Genomic DNA, 16,298 nt, shown 5'->3' on the forward strand with positions numbered 1-16,298 from the left:
GCCCGCCAAGTGAATCATAAAAACATGAAAAGTCCGCCGATTTCAGCGCATAATTTGGAGGACAGTACAAGGCCGAGAAATTGCACTCCCCCGCCGATGTTTGGACTGACACAGTAGTGGCCTGAATGCTCTTCTTGCTTGTTTTTGAGTAAAGGTGGTGCTGCAAACCGCGTCTAATAACAACGGCAGAACCACCCCTTGCTTTCCCCTCCGGATGTTTAGTATCATATACAACATAATCACGAATGTAAAAATTATTTTTCTCCGTTAGGTGCGTTTCGGAGACCAGCATTATGTCTACATTATAATTTTTCAAAAAGGCTTGGATTTCAAGTTTGTGTTGGGTAATCCCGTTTGCATTCCAAATCACTACATTTAAGGATTTAGTCATCATTGAGTTTAGAAGTTAGTTTGGTCACAGCAAGCTGGAGTTGTGTCAATGTGTCTTCAAGCATAGTTTGCCTCTTTATCATCTCTGCTAAACTGTTTTGCATAGCACCCATATTCGATTGCAAAACAATAATTAATTTCATTAAATCCCCATAACTCTCTTGTTGGGCACCACCTGTTCCATTTGGATTTTCATCGCGGGAATTTGCCCGCAACTTTTGTGCGTAAGTCATTCCAGAAGAACCCGGGAGATCATTGGGATCAGCTGCTTTCCTCGCATTGTCTGTGGGTTCTTTTTGTTTCTCTCTCTGGGCATTATTTGCTAAGCGTTGTTCTCTCCGCTGCCTTGGGTTCATGCGTTCTTGGAAATCACGATACACCTCGCAGCCTCTGTAATTAGCGGTATGATTTTTCCCGCAATTGTTGCATTTCCTAGCATCAGCATTATTTTTGTCCTCTTTGCATTCGATTGTTTTATGTTTACCTGCGCAGATTACGCATATTGCCGTCAGATGGCACCTATTACGGGTGTGTCCATACTCTTGACAGTTATGACATTGAATAGGCCTTTTTTGTCTGTGTGGCTCTTCGACATGCACAACTAAATGCATAAGTCTATTTAGACTATAAATTGGATGAGGAGATCTTCTATCACCTGTGACATTTATCTCCAAGAAGAAGGAGGATGTTTTTTCACCTGCTCGATTTTTGCAATTGGTGACACTCTTCACGGAATATCCCAGCGCCTTCAACTCCATGGAGATGTCATTCTCTGTCATATTAGGGTGTAAGCCCTTTATCACCACCCTCAAAGAGCGTTCACTCTTAAGCTGGTAAGTATAGAATGCGATTTCCTTTTGTGTTAAGAAAGTCTGTGTCTTTCTATAGTTGTCAACATTGTCCAGCTGAAGTTTTGCTTCGAGCCCTTGTCTCAAGATCTTAACGTCATACTGTTCAATCTTCAGCTCCTTCATAGAAGTATCAATCACATTCAGTACATCATTGCCCCTAATGTAGAAAGGGACTGGCTTCTCTTGGCGCACCTCAGCAGAGGTGTTGTCTTTGGGTTTGTTTTGATCTTGATCGTCAGTCAGAGTGTTCAATGCTTGAAAGCGATTGTGGGTGGTGACAGGTGTCATATTGGGTTTCTTAGCTGCTGAGCCATGTCGTTCATTCCCCCTAGGGCTTCTCTTCCTCTTTGTATAGATCTCAGCTCCAGTAGGGACCTGGGGACTTCCGGCATACGTCAAATGGCGTTTGGAAGACATTTGGGGTGAATCCGGTAGACTTTCCCCTCCTGTCTCCCCACCATTGACTGATGAGGCTGCGAGGTTATGGGTGGGTGTTCTAAGCATTTTAATCGCAAGATGAACCACGGATTTTCGGGCCTTCTTCGCATAACCACTCCGTGGCCCTCAGCGATCTAAAAATGTACAAAATAAATTTATGAAGTGATCAGAAAAATTTCCATGCTTAGAGATGTACCTTAACTGCTGTTGTGGAACTGACACATAAGGTACCTCTTAGGTGTTTTATATGTATCTATAAACCCTGAATTTTTCCCATCAACACATAAAATGAAATTCCCCTTCGACAAACTTTAGTCCTTTGATTATACATACGCTATATGGAAAATTACTCTAAAGTAAATTTTCCATATATAGGTACACGCTACTGTGAGATGTGTAAAATGCTCTTTTCTTCCCTAAGGGAGTCAGGGAAATGTGAAAAGCATTTTCCACGTGGTATCACTTAATTGGCCATTTTTTGAGACTTTATGTGGGGGGACACACAACAAGTTGTTTTTTGGGGTAAGAGCGAGTGTTTAGTGAAAAATTAATGTGAACATTTTGTGTCATCATCACGACTTGCTCTTTGCCAGCACAACCATATTCATTTGGTGCGGGTGAGGGTGTATATGGTTGTGGCATAAAAAGTCATTGGGGAGTTGTAAATATAGTAAATTGCTCCAGACATTCCCTCAAGGATGGGTGACTTCATGTGATACAAGTTTTACCATTTCGCAATGGTGGAGTAAATCAATTTTGCAAAGTGCGTCTAACGTCTCACACATCCACTCACTTTCGCATCTTCAGGTGAAAATTGTGGAAAACAATTTGCCAAGTGAAAACTTTTCACAAAAACATTTTTTCCTTTATGATGATTAATCTCCTTAATATCCCATACATTAGGTACAATATTTTAATAAAAAAAAATTGTACAAAATTTGGTAAAAAATAGACTGGAATACTTTTAAAAAAATTAATATTATGAAAATCCTTGAACCCACTAAAGCAAAATATTTGTTCTAAATTTATGTTTATTTAGGATAAATAAAATTGAAAGAGTGAATTCTTTATGTGGGAATTTGCTATAGTGTGAAACAAGAAGATTTTTGCCAAGAATTATATCCCACGCGGAAGAGCCGTCAGCACGGTTAGCACAATTTACGGAAAAATAAATTCGAGACAGATAAATCTTTGCCAAAATCTACGAATTTCCTTTACATTCTTTTTCAATGGTCAAGAAATATCTCAATGTATGCATATCTCAAACAAAAGGGCAAAGTGTAACTTTAAAATTTATGATCGCAAGGAAAGTATAGGTAACTGTGGCTATAGGCTAGCCACGAATTATGATTTATAAAACATTTTAATTAAAAGTAGATTCATATTTTGTAATTAATACGGAAACAAATGCTAAAATTATCAAAATTCAAATTAGTGTTCAATTTAATATAATGGTTTTTATTTACGCTGAAATATCAAATATTAATCAACATTTGGCCATTCGGTTAACCAAAATACCACGATTTTTTTCATTCATTGATTAATATTGACCAAAGTATAGAATTAAAAATAAAACAGCCGAGTTTTCAAAATCATTAAACCACATAATTGTTAATTTTCTTTGGAAAAATTTCTATTCTAAATCCATTTTCTAGAACAAACCATTATAATCCCTACCCTCAGATTCTTCGATATGGTCGTCATATAGTGGGAACAAGTGGAACATAAATGTAATTCTCCTATTACGTATGTATTTAATCAAATTTAATCAACGTTCCCAAAGTGTTTATACAATAGAGAATGAATTTAACATCGCCTTGGGGACTTCTACATTGCACCAGCCTCTATTGAGGCTGACTAGGTATAGGTTTATAATATAGAAGAACATATGTGAAGGATACTCTTTTGTAAAAACATAATAGTTAATCAATTTATTTAATTGTTTTGAAACTTTCTTTCTACGCTCATTCGATAATAGAAAAATAGAGTTGAAAAAATCTTTAACTGACTGTGTTTAATTTTATTAAATAAAAAAAAACTCTCAAGTTCATATCTTCAATCATACCAGTTGGGATCGAAAGCTTGTGCTTTTTTTTAATGTTTGTTTAAAGCTAACACAACTTTGCAGTGATGTGAGGGATACGGTGAGAGAAGGGTGTGCTTGCGCAAGCAAGCGAAAGCTTGGGTGTAAAAGATGGGAAAAAGTAGTGGAGGAGTATATTGAATTATTCTAAAATATAAAAACATAGTTCTGAAATCAAAATTAAAAGTTAATTTTGTGAAATTTTAAAGTTATTTTATACTTAAGTCAAGTGAAAATTATTGAAAATTGGCGATGAAGCCAGCAAAATTGCGGAAGGCCTAACGGCAGTATTGGTTTTGAACTTTGGATTAATCAGCACAATGGGACGTTAATTCTCTCTCTCTCTTCAAATGTGAGAGGTTTGGGGAGAGTGTTGTAGAGTGAGCTTTACCCGAATTAACCGGATCTGGGATCTCATTCTGTGAGAAATTAAAACCAGAGGAGAAGTGAACTAAAGAAAACAATTAGAATTACATGGAAGCTGGCTCTCGATGGATCATGACTAGTACTGCGAAGTCAATAGAGATCCTGGACGATTAAGTATTGAGTATAAATTGGAAAGCTGAGTTGACAAGATTTAGCCTAAGCTAGTACAACGAGGGTAATTCTTGAAGATGTTGCAGAGCGAAAGAATTGTACTATTTTGTCAATTGAGATTGAAAACATCACGCTGCGCTGAGATGCTGACCGCGGAGCATTTTAGTATTTTGGAGATCATTTTGATGCGGAGAGCCGGACTTGAGGATTGGAGAATTGAGGGCCCGCTTTTCAACGAGAATCTGGTTTGACTTTCTGAACAAAGATGGATCGACAAGGAAGCTGATGCAGAATAGATTTCATTGGTTAAATATTACGATGGGAATAGTGAGCAATTCGGAAAGGAGAAAACCACTGAGGAAAGCAGCAGCGATGTCAAATCAATTTAGTTAGTAAAATTTTGCTTGAGAAAGATTACTAGGTTTTGAAAGCTCAGCAGTATTATTTATATGATTTATTTGAGTTCAGTTTTGTTTCTTTAATTTTGAAATGTATTTTATATAAATTTTCAGATTTGATTTACTAAAATCTTGAACCATAAGTAAAATCTTTAAACGATTTGAAGTGTTTGTGACTAATTTTTAATTGGTCTGTTACTTCATCAATTACAAGGATAGTAAGGAAAACCTTAAGAATACTTCCTTTTGAAAAGATAAGAGATAGTGCGAGTGATTAGTTTAGAAACATTGATTAGATAAAAGTGAAGAGATTGATCCATTTACAGATACAAATATGTAATAGAAATTGTATATTAGCCCGATCGGGCATATTACAATAAATCCTTTATTCATTCTAACACAACTTTGTAATATCTTACATGAGTAATATGCAACAACTGCACTCTTGTCTTTAAAATCAACTGCAAATAGAATATAGACTAAAATACAATTCAAATAGTTGGAGAAATCTCGACTATGTGATTTAAACATTTCTCTGAACTGTTGAAATGTCTAAGGAAAGAATGGAGCATACAATGCAATATAATTCAGACTATTCAGACGGCAGATGATATACTCAAGGAGTAGTAAGGAGTAGAACAAATGGAACAAATAGCATGGAGAGTTGTATTAAATTCTACTTTGCCGTTATTTATCATATCATTTTACAAAATGTGTATGGCAAAATGTCACAGCATTGAAGATTTTGGAACGAATTGTCTCGCAAGATATGTAAAATATACATATATACATGAAAAGATATATTTTACATTTTCAAGCAACGTCTTCAAGATTGTCTCTTCGCTATGTTCTCCTTTAAATCACACCACTTTCACCGAATTATCCACTCTGCTTTACTTTTGGGTGCATCGATTTTTTTTTCACTTCTTATTCTCTAGAGAAAATCTAATAAAGAAGAAAAGGTAAGACATGTGTGGGATGGTGTATGGACAGTGATGTATAAGAATGAAACTTATTGAAAATAAATTTATGAAGACTTAAAAATGTGGTTTTAGCCCATGGTGGTTTTGCAAATTACACCTGAATTATTTTGATGAAGATTATGTATGAAAATCACAAAAGTTCACTAGGTGTGTTATTCAATTTTGAATAATTTTCTCTTAAATCAATGATTTATTTAACTTCTAAAGGAAAATAATCAATTGGGATGTGTCACATTGAATATACGGAATTTCATGTTGCTTCATTGTGCTTGTCTATAATGAGATCGTTTATTCAATAGAATTTATTTGATTTTGTTTATTGGATTGAAGTCTTCTATAGAGATAATCAATCAGTATGTATGGGAGTTTCTAAAGAGATTTTAGGGACACTTTTTTGGAGCCGATGCTGTCACTAATGTTGCTTGTTGTGTGTGCTGAATTTAAAGATTGTGTCAAATAAATTTTTAAATTTAAGGGTCTCTGATTTTCATCCTTCGCACTTATGTATTCCTTTTCATTCATTGACTTAGAAGACCTTTTAGAATTTTTTGTTAAAAGAAAAGTGTAGAATTTTTTACGACGTTAGAAGCTTATCCTTAACTTAACTGAAGTTCCAGGTAGTCAAGCGAAAACAAAATGATTTTTTTGTCATATGCTGACAAATAATTTTTTACTTCTAACCTGAATTTTCCAGAACTAATTGGAACTTTCTGCATTTTATTTCATCAATTTGATGATAAACTTTCAAACTATCCCATTTGGATTAAATGTATATCTTCCATCAAATCGAATTAGCTATTGAAACACATATATACATTGAAATGCTATTAAATAAACATTTAAAATCTCCATCTAATCCACCTGAATAATTCATTTGAATAAATTGTTGAGAGAGAATATTTGAGGAGATAAAATGCATCGGAAAATCCCTGCCGAGAGAGAAACATTCGTTTACCCCATGGGGTTGGCGCAATTTTAGTCAATTTGTCGATATCTTCATCGCATTTCTGGTGTTCACAAGACTGTGATTTTGATGGAGGGTCCATTAAGGAGAGGTTCTCACAATTACAAGGAAGTGTTGTGGAATCCACAAACAAGAAGTGACTTGAGTCTGTCTTCGTTAAATATTGTACAATCTCCGTCACTCTAATGGGGTTCGCTTTCTTCCTGTTGGCAATAATTCTCTCGCATACCCCGCCCAGAAGATGCTCAAGATCATTAAGTTCTCTAATGTCAGTACATAGAATAGAGAGGGGGTGGGGGTGGATTATTCACTGAAGGATGGGAGAAAAAAATCACTAATCGACACTCAGCATTTGAATAATGATGAAGATGTGGGAAATTTAACGCGCTACAAAACGCAACATCATAAAATTTCTCCACTCTACCAGATAATGCCAACATTTATCACACCCCACAGCTTCCGTATACGTATTATCTACCCCTCTTGTCGCATATCTCTCACTAAGCAGAGCTTCACAACTTTGTGCGATTGACTTTTGATGTCTAAAACACGAAAAGATACTCTCAGGTGTTAAAAATCATTCAGACTGCCATTTGCTGGTTCATGTATGTTATACAGAACGTTGTTGAAAGACTAATGAAATAAGCTATTGCACAAATCTGTAAACGATATTTTAATTACATAATTAAATTAACCACAGTGATGAGCAATTGGGTTCATCTATGTATAATAAATATTCAAATTAAATTAAAAAAAAATACACACATTTACCAGTCTCGGTAAAGTGGAAAGTTGCAATATCCCAATTTCATTTTTTTTTCAGAAAATCTACAGATTGGATTTTCATCGTTGGGGTTGCATGAGGATATATTTTTTGTGATTACGGGAAATTGGTCAGAAAATTGATGAAAAGTTTTTTCTATATTCACAGGGTGGGCCTTAAAGCATTTTTTTTAATTTCGATATTTTTTTTTTGTTAAAGTTCAATCTATTTTTCTATCTTACTGTATCTAAATCTATTGTATATTTAAGATGCAATCTGCAATATTACCTATCGATTAAAGTTTAAAGCTCATTGTTATGGAGTTGCAATGAAATAAAGAAATAGAAACAAATAAGTGAAAATACTAAAGCTAAGCGTTTTTGTTTTAATTTTTTATCATAAAACTTTTCTTATTATTTGCTGAAAGACGAGTAAATTACTCGTAAACAGATGTCTTGATAATTAAATTTTAAAAAACGCAATATATTGAAAACTTTGAAGAACCCTGAGAGAAATTAAAAATAGAGGAGAATTCTTTACTATTTCCTGTCGATTCATCAAATAGTTTGTGAGGCCTTTTGAAGGCAGATTTTTTTTTGGAGTACCCTCTGTATGCTCAATCCTTTCTGTGTGGGGCGCTAGAAAATGGAAAATTGCCACTCAAATATGGTGTCGTGTTTGCAAAGCCATCCAATAAACCAAACGTAGACATACGATGTGTCTACTACCTGGAAGGATCTTTTTTTCCTCATCCAATGTATGTGGGATATCCCCTTAATTCCCCTAAATTTGCGCTAGAGCTAAATCACATTGTCCTGTCACTTGAATATAGGAAAAAATCCTCAAGGGTTTTTCTTTTTTTTTTATCAATATTTCATCTTATCACTTTTATGCTGACTTCTCTCCTCGTGCCTTTTTTTATCGCCAATAAAGATTGGATGCGTGATACGACTAAGAGTCAATACGATACATTTCGCATCTCTTATTCCAGCACAACGTACATAATGTGGATTGAATTAAAGAGTGAGTTTTACTTTTTTCTGGAGGGATTTCATCAAACACACAACAAAAACTTCAATTTGCGGGTTTTCACATTAAGGCATAAAAGTATACGCTGCTGTATTACTTGTCTTTCAACAACAGAAAGTTGATGTAAAATCATGAATGGTTGTGCCAGTAATGCGATAAGAAGGGAAACACGAGACTTCCATAAAAATTCATAAGAGCTAAAGAATTTGGAGAATATTCTTTACTTTTCGCCAGCATTGTTTTGTTATTATATAATACTCAATAAAATAACTCTTTGAATTCACTCCCACAATACACATGTGAAGTTTATTTATTCTTTTACGGGTTATTTGGTGGAATTGCAGCAAATTTCTAAGTTTTCATATAGTATATAATATATGTATTGTATACTATATATAGAGAGGAACATTTTAGTAAGTCATAAGTTGGAATATATCGATTAATCTTCATGAACCTTTGATGTTAGGTTGTGGGAGTTGTATTATTTTTCTCCTGTTGAACTCCCTATTTCAAGAATTCCGAAACTTACAAGAAAGTTGTGCTACCTATAAGGAGAAATCATAACCCTGGAAATATTTCTAATCGTCCTGGAAATAATTATATGTAACTTTCGTACCTCTGCTTTGAATATTATTTCACATAAGCATATAATTTTATTAGTTTATGGATGGTATGGACTATGGAGGGAAGTTACTCACTTTGCAAAAGCGTCTTTCAAAGCACATCATTCTATTAAGACTAATTCGGATCTGTCGTGGCTAAGAAAATAATCCTTAATTTGAAAATTTTGGAATAATAAAAAAGATTTTTTTGATTTGATATTTTGTGTCAAACTCTTTCGAATTATGAATTGAATTCAAATTTAAAAGCGTGGGGTATCATGATAATATTATGACGATAATAGCCGTATAAAACTATCACGGAAATGGAAAATGGAATTTTGCAAAACTCAAATCACATAAAATGGTTGTAACAATAAAAAATTGACCAATAAAAAAATATATCTTCATTATTATTATTATTATTATTATTATTAGATATTCTATGTAGCAAACACACATACAAGATGTTTGAAAAGTCACAAATTAGCTGTGTTTCTTTCAGACACAGCTTTTGTGTACCGAGCAAAATCGAAAGTCGTCAGATCGAGCTCAAACTTGGGATGAGCACGAATTAGGGTCCCCACATTCCAAAAAACGTATGCGCCAAAAAATTTTTTCCGGCCGTCCGTCCGTCCGGAACCTTTTGCTAAATTACAAGAGAACGGTAATAGATAGAGACTTGCGGTAAACGGCAAAGTTTAAAAGTCGACTGGAAGACGTCAGATTATGACGTCAAATTTTACCCCCCACCCCCGCGTCCGCCATTTTGAATAACCTCAAAATTTTGTTTTCGCGATATCTCAGCCCCTGTAATAGCTAAAAATCTGAAATTTTGATATGTTGTAGGGGCCATCAAGAGCTTTCCAACGATACCTCATTTTCAAAAATCGGTTAAGCCGTTTAGTCAATATGGCCGCCACAATTTTTCATCGAAAATCGACCATAACTCGAAAACGGCTTGACCGATTTCGATCAACCCGGGGTCAAATGAAAGATCTCAACAAACCCTACAACTCTCTAGAACATCCGAAGTTTCAAAAGTGACCGCTAGGGGGCCAAAAATCGAAAACAAAATTTTCGATGAGTTTTCGATGAATATCTCGAAAACGCCATTATCGATTTGCTTCATTTTTTGATATGTTATAGCTGACTATATTATCTAGCTTCATGCCAAAAATGAAGAAAATCTATGTCGCCGTTCTCGAGCTATAGCCTTCCAAAGTTGGCATGTCATATCTCGGGTTCTACATGTCCGATCTTGATCAACTCAAGCGCAAATGAAAGGTTTCGAGAAACCCTACAAATGTCTAAAACATTGCAACTTCGAGAAATGACCGCAAGAGGCGCTAAAATCGAAAACAAAGTTTTTGAAAATTTCGAACTCGAATTTTTCGAAAATGGCGTCATAATTTTTTTTCATTTTTCGATATGTTATAGCTGACTTCAAGACCTTTCAAACAAAAAAAAATTTTATGAAAATCTATGGATCCGTTCTCGAGATATGGCCTTCTAAAGATTTCTTAGGGTATGACTTTTCAACTTTTCCCGACTTTGCGCGTATTTAAACTAATACGCGTTCTAGATTGCTCTCACAAAATTGGTACACTGAAAGAAACACAGCTCTCGTAAGCTTGGTCAGCTTACCAGTACATTTTCTTTGAAGTCCGAGTAAAGTATTCCTTGTAAAACATAAAGCACGATGAAACCAATATAATAAGGGATGGTCACGTTATTTTGGAAACTCAGGGACTTTCAAGAGCGATTTTCAAGCCAATTTTTAAACCAAAATTTTGAAATCTGCTTGCACTCTTGTTAAATGGCCAAATACTGATAAGAATTCAGTATTTTTGATTTAGAAAATAAATTTTTGTGCTCAAAAAATTTATTTGAAATTCTCACATTTTGGCCATTTTGTTCCTGTAGAGTTTCCAAAATAACGTGACCATCCCTTACTTCCAAAAAGGATTAATTCAACCGCAATCCACATACAGCTTAACACTTTGCATATCAAATTCAGTTTTGCTTCTACCTTAAATTTTCAACTGTTGGGTTATTTTGTCCCCAAACTTTTCTCTACGAAACTAAACTATCTCACCACAGTGGTGGTCAAAAAAGTGACTTCCGTAAATTAACTGAACACCAAAAAAAATCTCATAACTGTGGCAGTACAAGAAGTTTTTGAAATATTCCAACGCGCTCATCAGAGAGTTAAATTAAGCAAAATTGTATAAATTATCAATGTGTGGTTTTCCACCCATTTATGTATACGTAGAAAATATGTTGTTGAATAAACGCCTCAACTTTTTTGAAAAGTACAGAGGAAAGTCGGTTTAGGACCAAGCAAGGGAGGTGAATAGCGTGGAGTTTTTGAGAGATTAATTATGAATATTTCAAAAAGTGTGTAGGTGAGTGTGGGACTCGGTGGAAAATTCTGAAAATGCTCGGTAAAAAAAAACTAAATGTGAACTCGGGCATGCAAGAGTGATTTAACTTACCTGAATGTGTCGAGTATCATTGTGAAGAGGACAAATTTCCCCAGGAGTGGCACAACAAGGGAGGTTGGTGGAATAATTTCCGCCAACAGCAGGAAGAACACAGTGAGTGAAAGTAGGATAGATATGCTTAATGATACCTGGCAAAGAGAGGTGAAAATATGAGCTGTTAGTGGAAGAAAAATGACTTGCTAAAAATTCACATTTGCCCAGAGTTGGGAATGGTGATAATGGATGGTGTTTAAAACAAGATAAAATCTAAATTTATGTTTGCTTACATATAATAAAATATGAAAAATTGAATTACAAAACCCATTTTTACCATCTCATGCTGGTGTGTCGATTTTAGAGTGAAAATTTAGTAGAAGAAAAAAATTAAGGAAGTCGAATTTGATCTGTATTTCTGATCTTCTTCAGAAACTCATCAATTACAATGAACTATTTTTCACAACAGACTATTATAACATTGTCTATTCTCTTGCGTCAATGTCTCTTTCATCATTTATTGGAAAATTTCATGATTACTATAGCATATAAGGCTTCTAGAATTTTAGAACTGCTTGTTGATAAAAAAAAAGAGCTTTCACTTTTATTTGAGATAAATATTTTAAACGTGGTTTCTCGGCAATATCTTGCAATTATTCTTCAAGTCCATAAGATGACGTAAAACATATTCAATTCGAAAAAAGGCTTAGTTGAACGAGAGAACTCGTTCAATTTTCTAAAAGAAGATGACATAAAATGTCAAAACCTTTAATTATCTTGCTTGACTTTCTCTTTTTTCAAAGCATTAACTTTAACTTAACTAGAATTTGGAGTTATTTTCATTCACATCTCAACTCTGACCAAAATCTCTGGGTAATAATGTACAACATTTTAAGTGAGCGATAAATACTTTATGTAAGAGAATCATCATTCTAAAATCGGTAATTTATCTATCGTGGTGAGAATATAATATATATTATGTGAATTTAATCTTACCTTTTCCCCGCTATCTGATGGCAGATAAAATACTAAAATCGTTAAGAAACTAATCCCCATGCACGGAATGATGAGGTTTACGGTGTAAAATAGCGTCTTGCGTCTCATTGTTATGTTAAAAGTTATATCTAGGTACGGTTCATCGCAGCACGTGTAGAATTTTTCATTCCTGCAATGGAGAAAGAGGTGAAACAGAGGGAATTATAATAGTTTTTGCTGCCCATAGCATGTCCAGGAAATGCATCATCTTGTAAAGAGAATTGCATTAAATTGTTCTGTCGCCTGCCATAAGGACAATGGCATGAGATTTTTCAACATTGTGGAAATAATAAAACTCCCAGGAGAGAGTGTATGTGGGTCGGATGTGGCTTTGTGGAGCTTCCACAAAATCCCTCATTGTCTTTTCCTTACTTCACCGCATCACACCCCGCTTTCAATTCTCACAGAAAATGTGTGTAGACTGTCGCTCATCTCTTATGAAATTTGCCCCAAATTGCACACAGATGTACTTATATATACATGCGGTTTTTCAGAGATATGTAAATTGAAGTAAAATTTTCATATAAGAAAGATTGTAATTTTCTTGCTATACTATACATACAATACATTATATCTTGAGTCTATTCTTTAGAGTGTTAAAGGGAGTTATAGATTCTCTTAATTTACACCACAAAATGTGCGAGGGAAGAGAGAAAATCTGCGAAGAAGGGTGGAAAGTGTAAAGTTTATGCCATACACGACGTATTGGTTGATAGATCAATCCTTCATAATGAATTTCTTGTACAAATTTCCCCTAATCTTTCTAAACTTTGTCTTCAATTTGTCATTGGAACAATCCTTTTGCCTCGGGAAATTTGCAAAGTCAATAGAGATTTCCGTTGATTTTCACATTGAGCTTGTGGGATATCGTTGAAAATAAAGCAAAGTCTGACGAGATTTCCTGAGAATGGGAAATATATATCATTTTGTGGGATTGAAATGGCTTAATCCAGTAAATTCAATAAAATGGATTTCATACAACCGCCTATATAGCTTTGCTATATACATTCAAACACTGAGAATCTGTGTTAATTTAGGTGAAGAAAAAAAATTAAATGTACAGTAATTCAAAAAAGCTTTTCTATATTACATATAGCACTCACTTAAAGAGATTTAAAGAGCTTTCAAACCAAATTACTCAAAAATTAACAAAAAATCACATTAGAACCTCTCCAACGCAAGGAAAATTCTCAAAAGTAATACAAGATATTTGTAAGGAAAATTTAAATTTATAAATTTATTTTTTGAACGATAAACTCTCATCGCAAATTAAATTCCCCAAATTCACTCAAAAAGTCATAATCTCAGGGATGAGTGAGAGTTATTCCACGAAAACCTCTGCTTTTCATTTCTCTTTTAGCTTATTATTTCCTTTCTTTTTTCATCATATTAATTTTGCCATGAATATTTTGCCAAGATGGAAAAATTTCTCAGTAAAGTTTATTTTTATTAACATCATTTACCCGAACAATTTAACTTTTTACTTAAGACAGGAAAAAAATCCCGAAATTTCACTTGAGAGAAATTGTTAAATTAGTGTTCAAACTGAAAGATTGGTGTAGGAACCAGGGGGGAAATCTAAAATTCTCTCAATTTGCATATTCATAAACTCATGACAATGTTGAATAAATTGTAGCAGTATTGTCTCAAATGCTTTTGCGAAAACTTCCCAGGCGGGTTGATGTGAAAACCAATTAGGAGCACGTTACAAAACCACTTTTGTATATACTAAAGGATTGCGAGTGAAAAGCGATACGGGGGTGGAAAGTTGGGGTAGTTGAGTGAGTGTGAAATATCAAATAAGAGATTACAACACTTTATCTAAACGCCTTACCGAATTGCAGGAACTTCCAAAATATCCCATTCGACTGATGTATAGAATTCCGTAAGATCAATTCCAACTTCAACCACATTTGTGCCATTAGATTCGTCAATGTGGCGCAAATCGACCTGAAAGGAAAGATGTGGGTGGGAAATTAATATAAAAGTAATATGTAGATATACATACATACATATACGGTAACCATTTTGGGGTTTATAAATAAACTTTTCTCTTTGCTATACTTTGGGGTCGTCGTTGATATATGTTGCAAAGGGCAAAAAGTTAATAAATTAATTTTTGTTGACCAACCTGAAAACCATCGTAGGTCCAACTGCCGAATTTCATAACGCATGTTTGTTCATCAAATGGAAAATACTCCACATCGATTTCGCAGGAGCTTTTGTAAATGGCCGGCGGTCGCCACTCCACGCGTCCTGTGTAGTTGAGGGTGGCTTTTGTGGCCAATGTCACCTCAAAGTTCCCATCAGCGCTGGATTTCACGCAAATTTTTATCCATTCACGTCCAGACGCAGAATTAACATGGAGGGATGTAAAGTTGCATAATTTAGTGTCAGGAAGACCACAAAAGTGAGTGAGAAAATTGATGGGACCGGTAGGAGGAATATTTCATGGGTCCTAATTAGTGCATGTTGCTGCTTTCAACGGAAACTTCATTCAAACTTCCATTTATTAAACGTTTCTGGAGTGATACGGTCATATGTACCTATATAGTTCTACATAGCGTATGGGTGGCCTTTTATAACTATAACATAATGTTTCTCGAAAATCTTCCACTAAGCGATTTTGTTTAACAACTTAATATCCCCAAAAAAACGCATGATTGAAATCTAATTACATTTATCTAATAAACTTTTCGTATCTGATTTTTTATCAGACACAAGACTAATTTTTTGAAAAAAAAAACATTTTTTTAAACAAAGCTTAAAATCCTGGATATGGATTTTAAATTGGCTTCAGATTCCCTGCTTAACCCATTTAAAATAAATCAAGTATAGAGGCTTCCCATAAATTTTAAATTATTCTCATGTGATTATTAAGTAAACATCCGAGACATTGAACACTTCAGTTTAGTATTTAATAATTCCGGCAAATTTGTTTGGGCGCTCTTACTATATCCGAGAAACTGCTATACTCTTGAGGTTAAGAACGGAAGTGTCGGACGTATTCACATTTCAGAGCGAAATTCCTTTTGAGCCATACACACACCCCTCTCCTTCCGGTCCGGATATACATATATGTATACATATCAAAATGTGACTTACTTGTTGTACAACACAATGTCAGGTCTCCAAATGTGATCCGACGGCACGTGGAGCATCTCAACGCCACCGTATTCCCTTGGTTCCCATTTTAGTTTGTAGTCATACCAAGTTTGTTCTACCCACAGATTCGTTGTCATAATCTGATTTTTTAGATTAACATCAATCAATTGGGACAATTTTAGCTTGATTTGTACTGTCAGGGCGTCCGTCACATTCACCACGGGTCGCACCAATTTATTGTAATTACTCAGAAGATCATCATATAGGCGCTTTGCATCCGGATTTCCGGTGCATACTGTAAAGATATTAAGAAAAAAAACAGTTAAATTGTATTATCCTTGATTCAATGCTTAGAGAACAATTGATGATGATCATGATTGTGTATGTAGTTTTAGATTCTACCAAAAGCGTCGAAAGCTCCGGTAAAATTTGTTTTAAACAGCTAAGAATGGAGAGAGTTTGCCCTTCTGTATTATCCCTTGTGCATTTCTCGTCATAGAATTCCTTAGGATATTCATAGTTCACTTAATCATAATTTAGAGTAAATACCTAATAAAAAAATAATTATTTCAAAACTTTTTAGAAAGAAAAACGAAAAATATGATGTAAATTAAAAGATAAAACTGAAACTATGATATATTTT

General features: G+C 34.5%; 1 protein-coding gene across 1 annotated transcript in view; it reads right to left on the minus strand.

Moving 5' to 3' along the window:
• The window catches only part of LOC129789685 (acetylcholine receptor subunit alpha-like), a 29,828-nt gene extending 13,887 nt beyond the window's left edge, over window positions 1–15,941 (minus strand). The window contains exons 1-5 of the mRNA XM_055826688.1: window positions 15,656–15,941; window positions 14,682–14,862; window positions 14,385–14,500; window positions 12,512–12,680; window positions 11,534–11,670 (exon numbers count right to left, since the gene is read on the minus strand). Of these exons, the coding sequence (XP_055682663.1) occupies window positions 11,534–11,670; window positions 12,512–12,680; window positions 14,385–14,500; window positions 14,682–14,862; window positions 15,656–15,792 (740 nt within the window). The 5' untranslated portion in view covers window positions 15,793–15,941. The remainder of the gene's footprint in view (window positions 1–11,533; window positions 11,671–12,511; window positions 12,681–14,384; window positions 14,501–14,681; window positions 14,863–15,655) is intronic.
• Window positions 15,942–16,298: the final 357 nt, after the last annotated feature.

Source organism: Lutzomyia longipalpis, chromosome 2 (assembly GCF_024334085.1).
Source record: "Lutzomyia longipalpis isolate SR_M1_2022 chromosome 2, ASM2433408v1".
Lineage (NCBI taxonomy): Eukaryota > Metazoa > Arthropoda > Insecta > Diptera > Psychodidae > Lutzomyia > Lutzomyia longipalpis.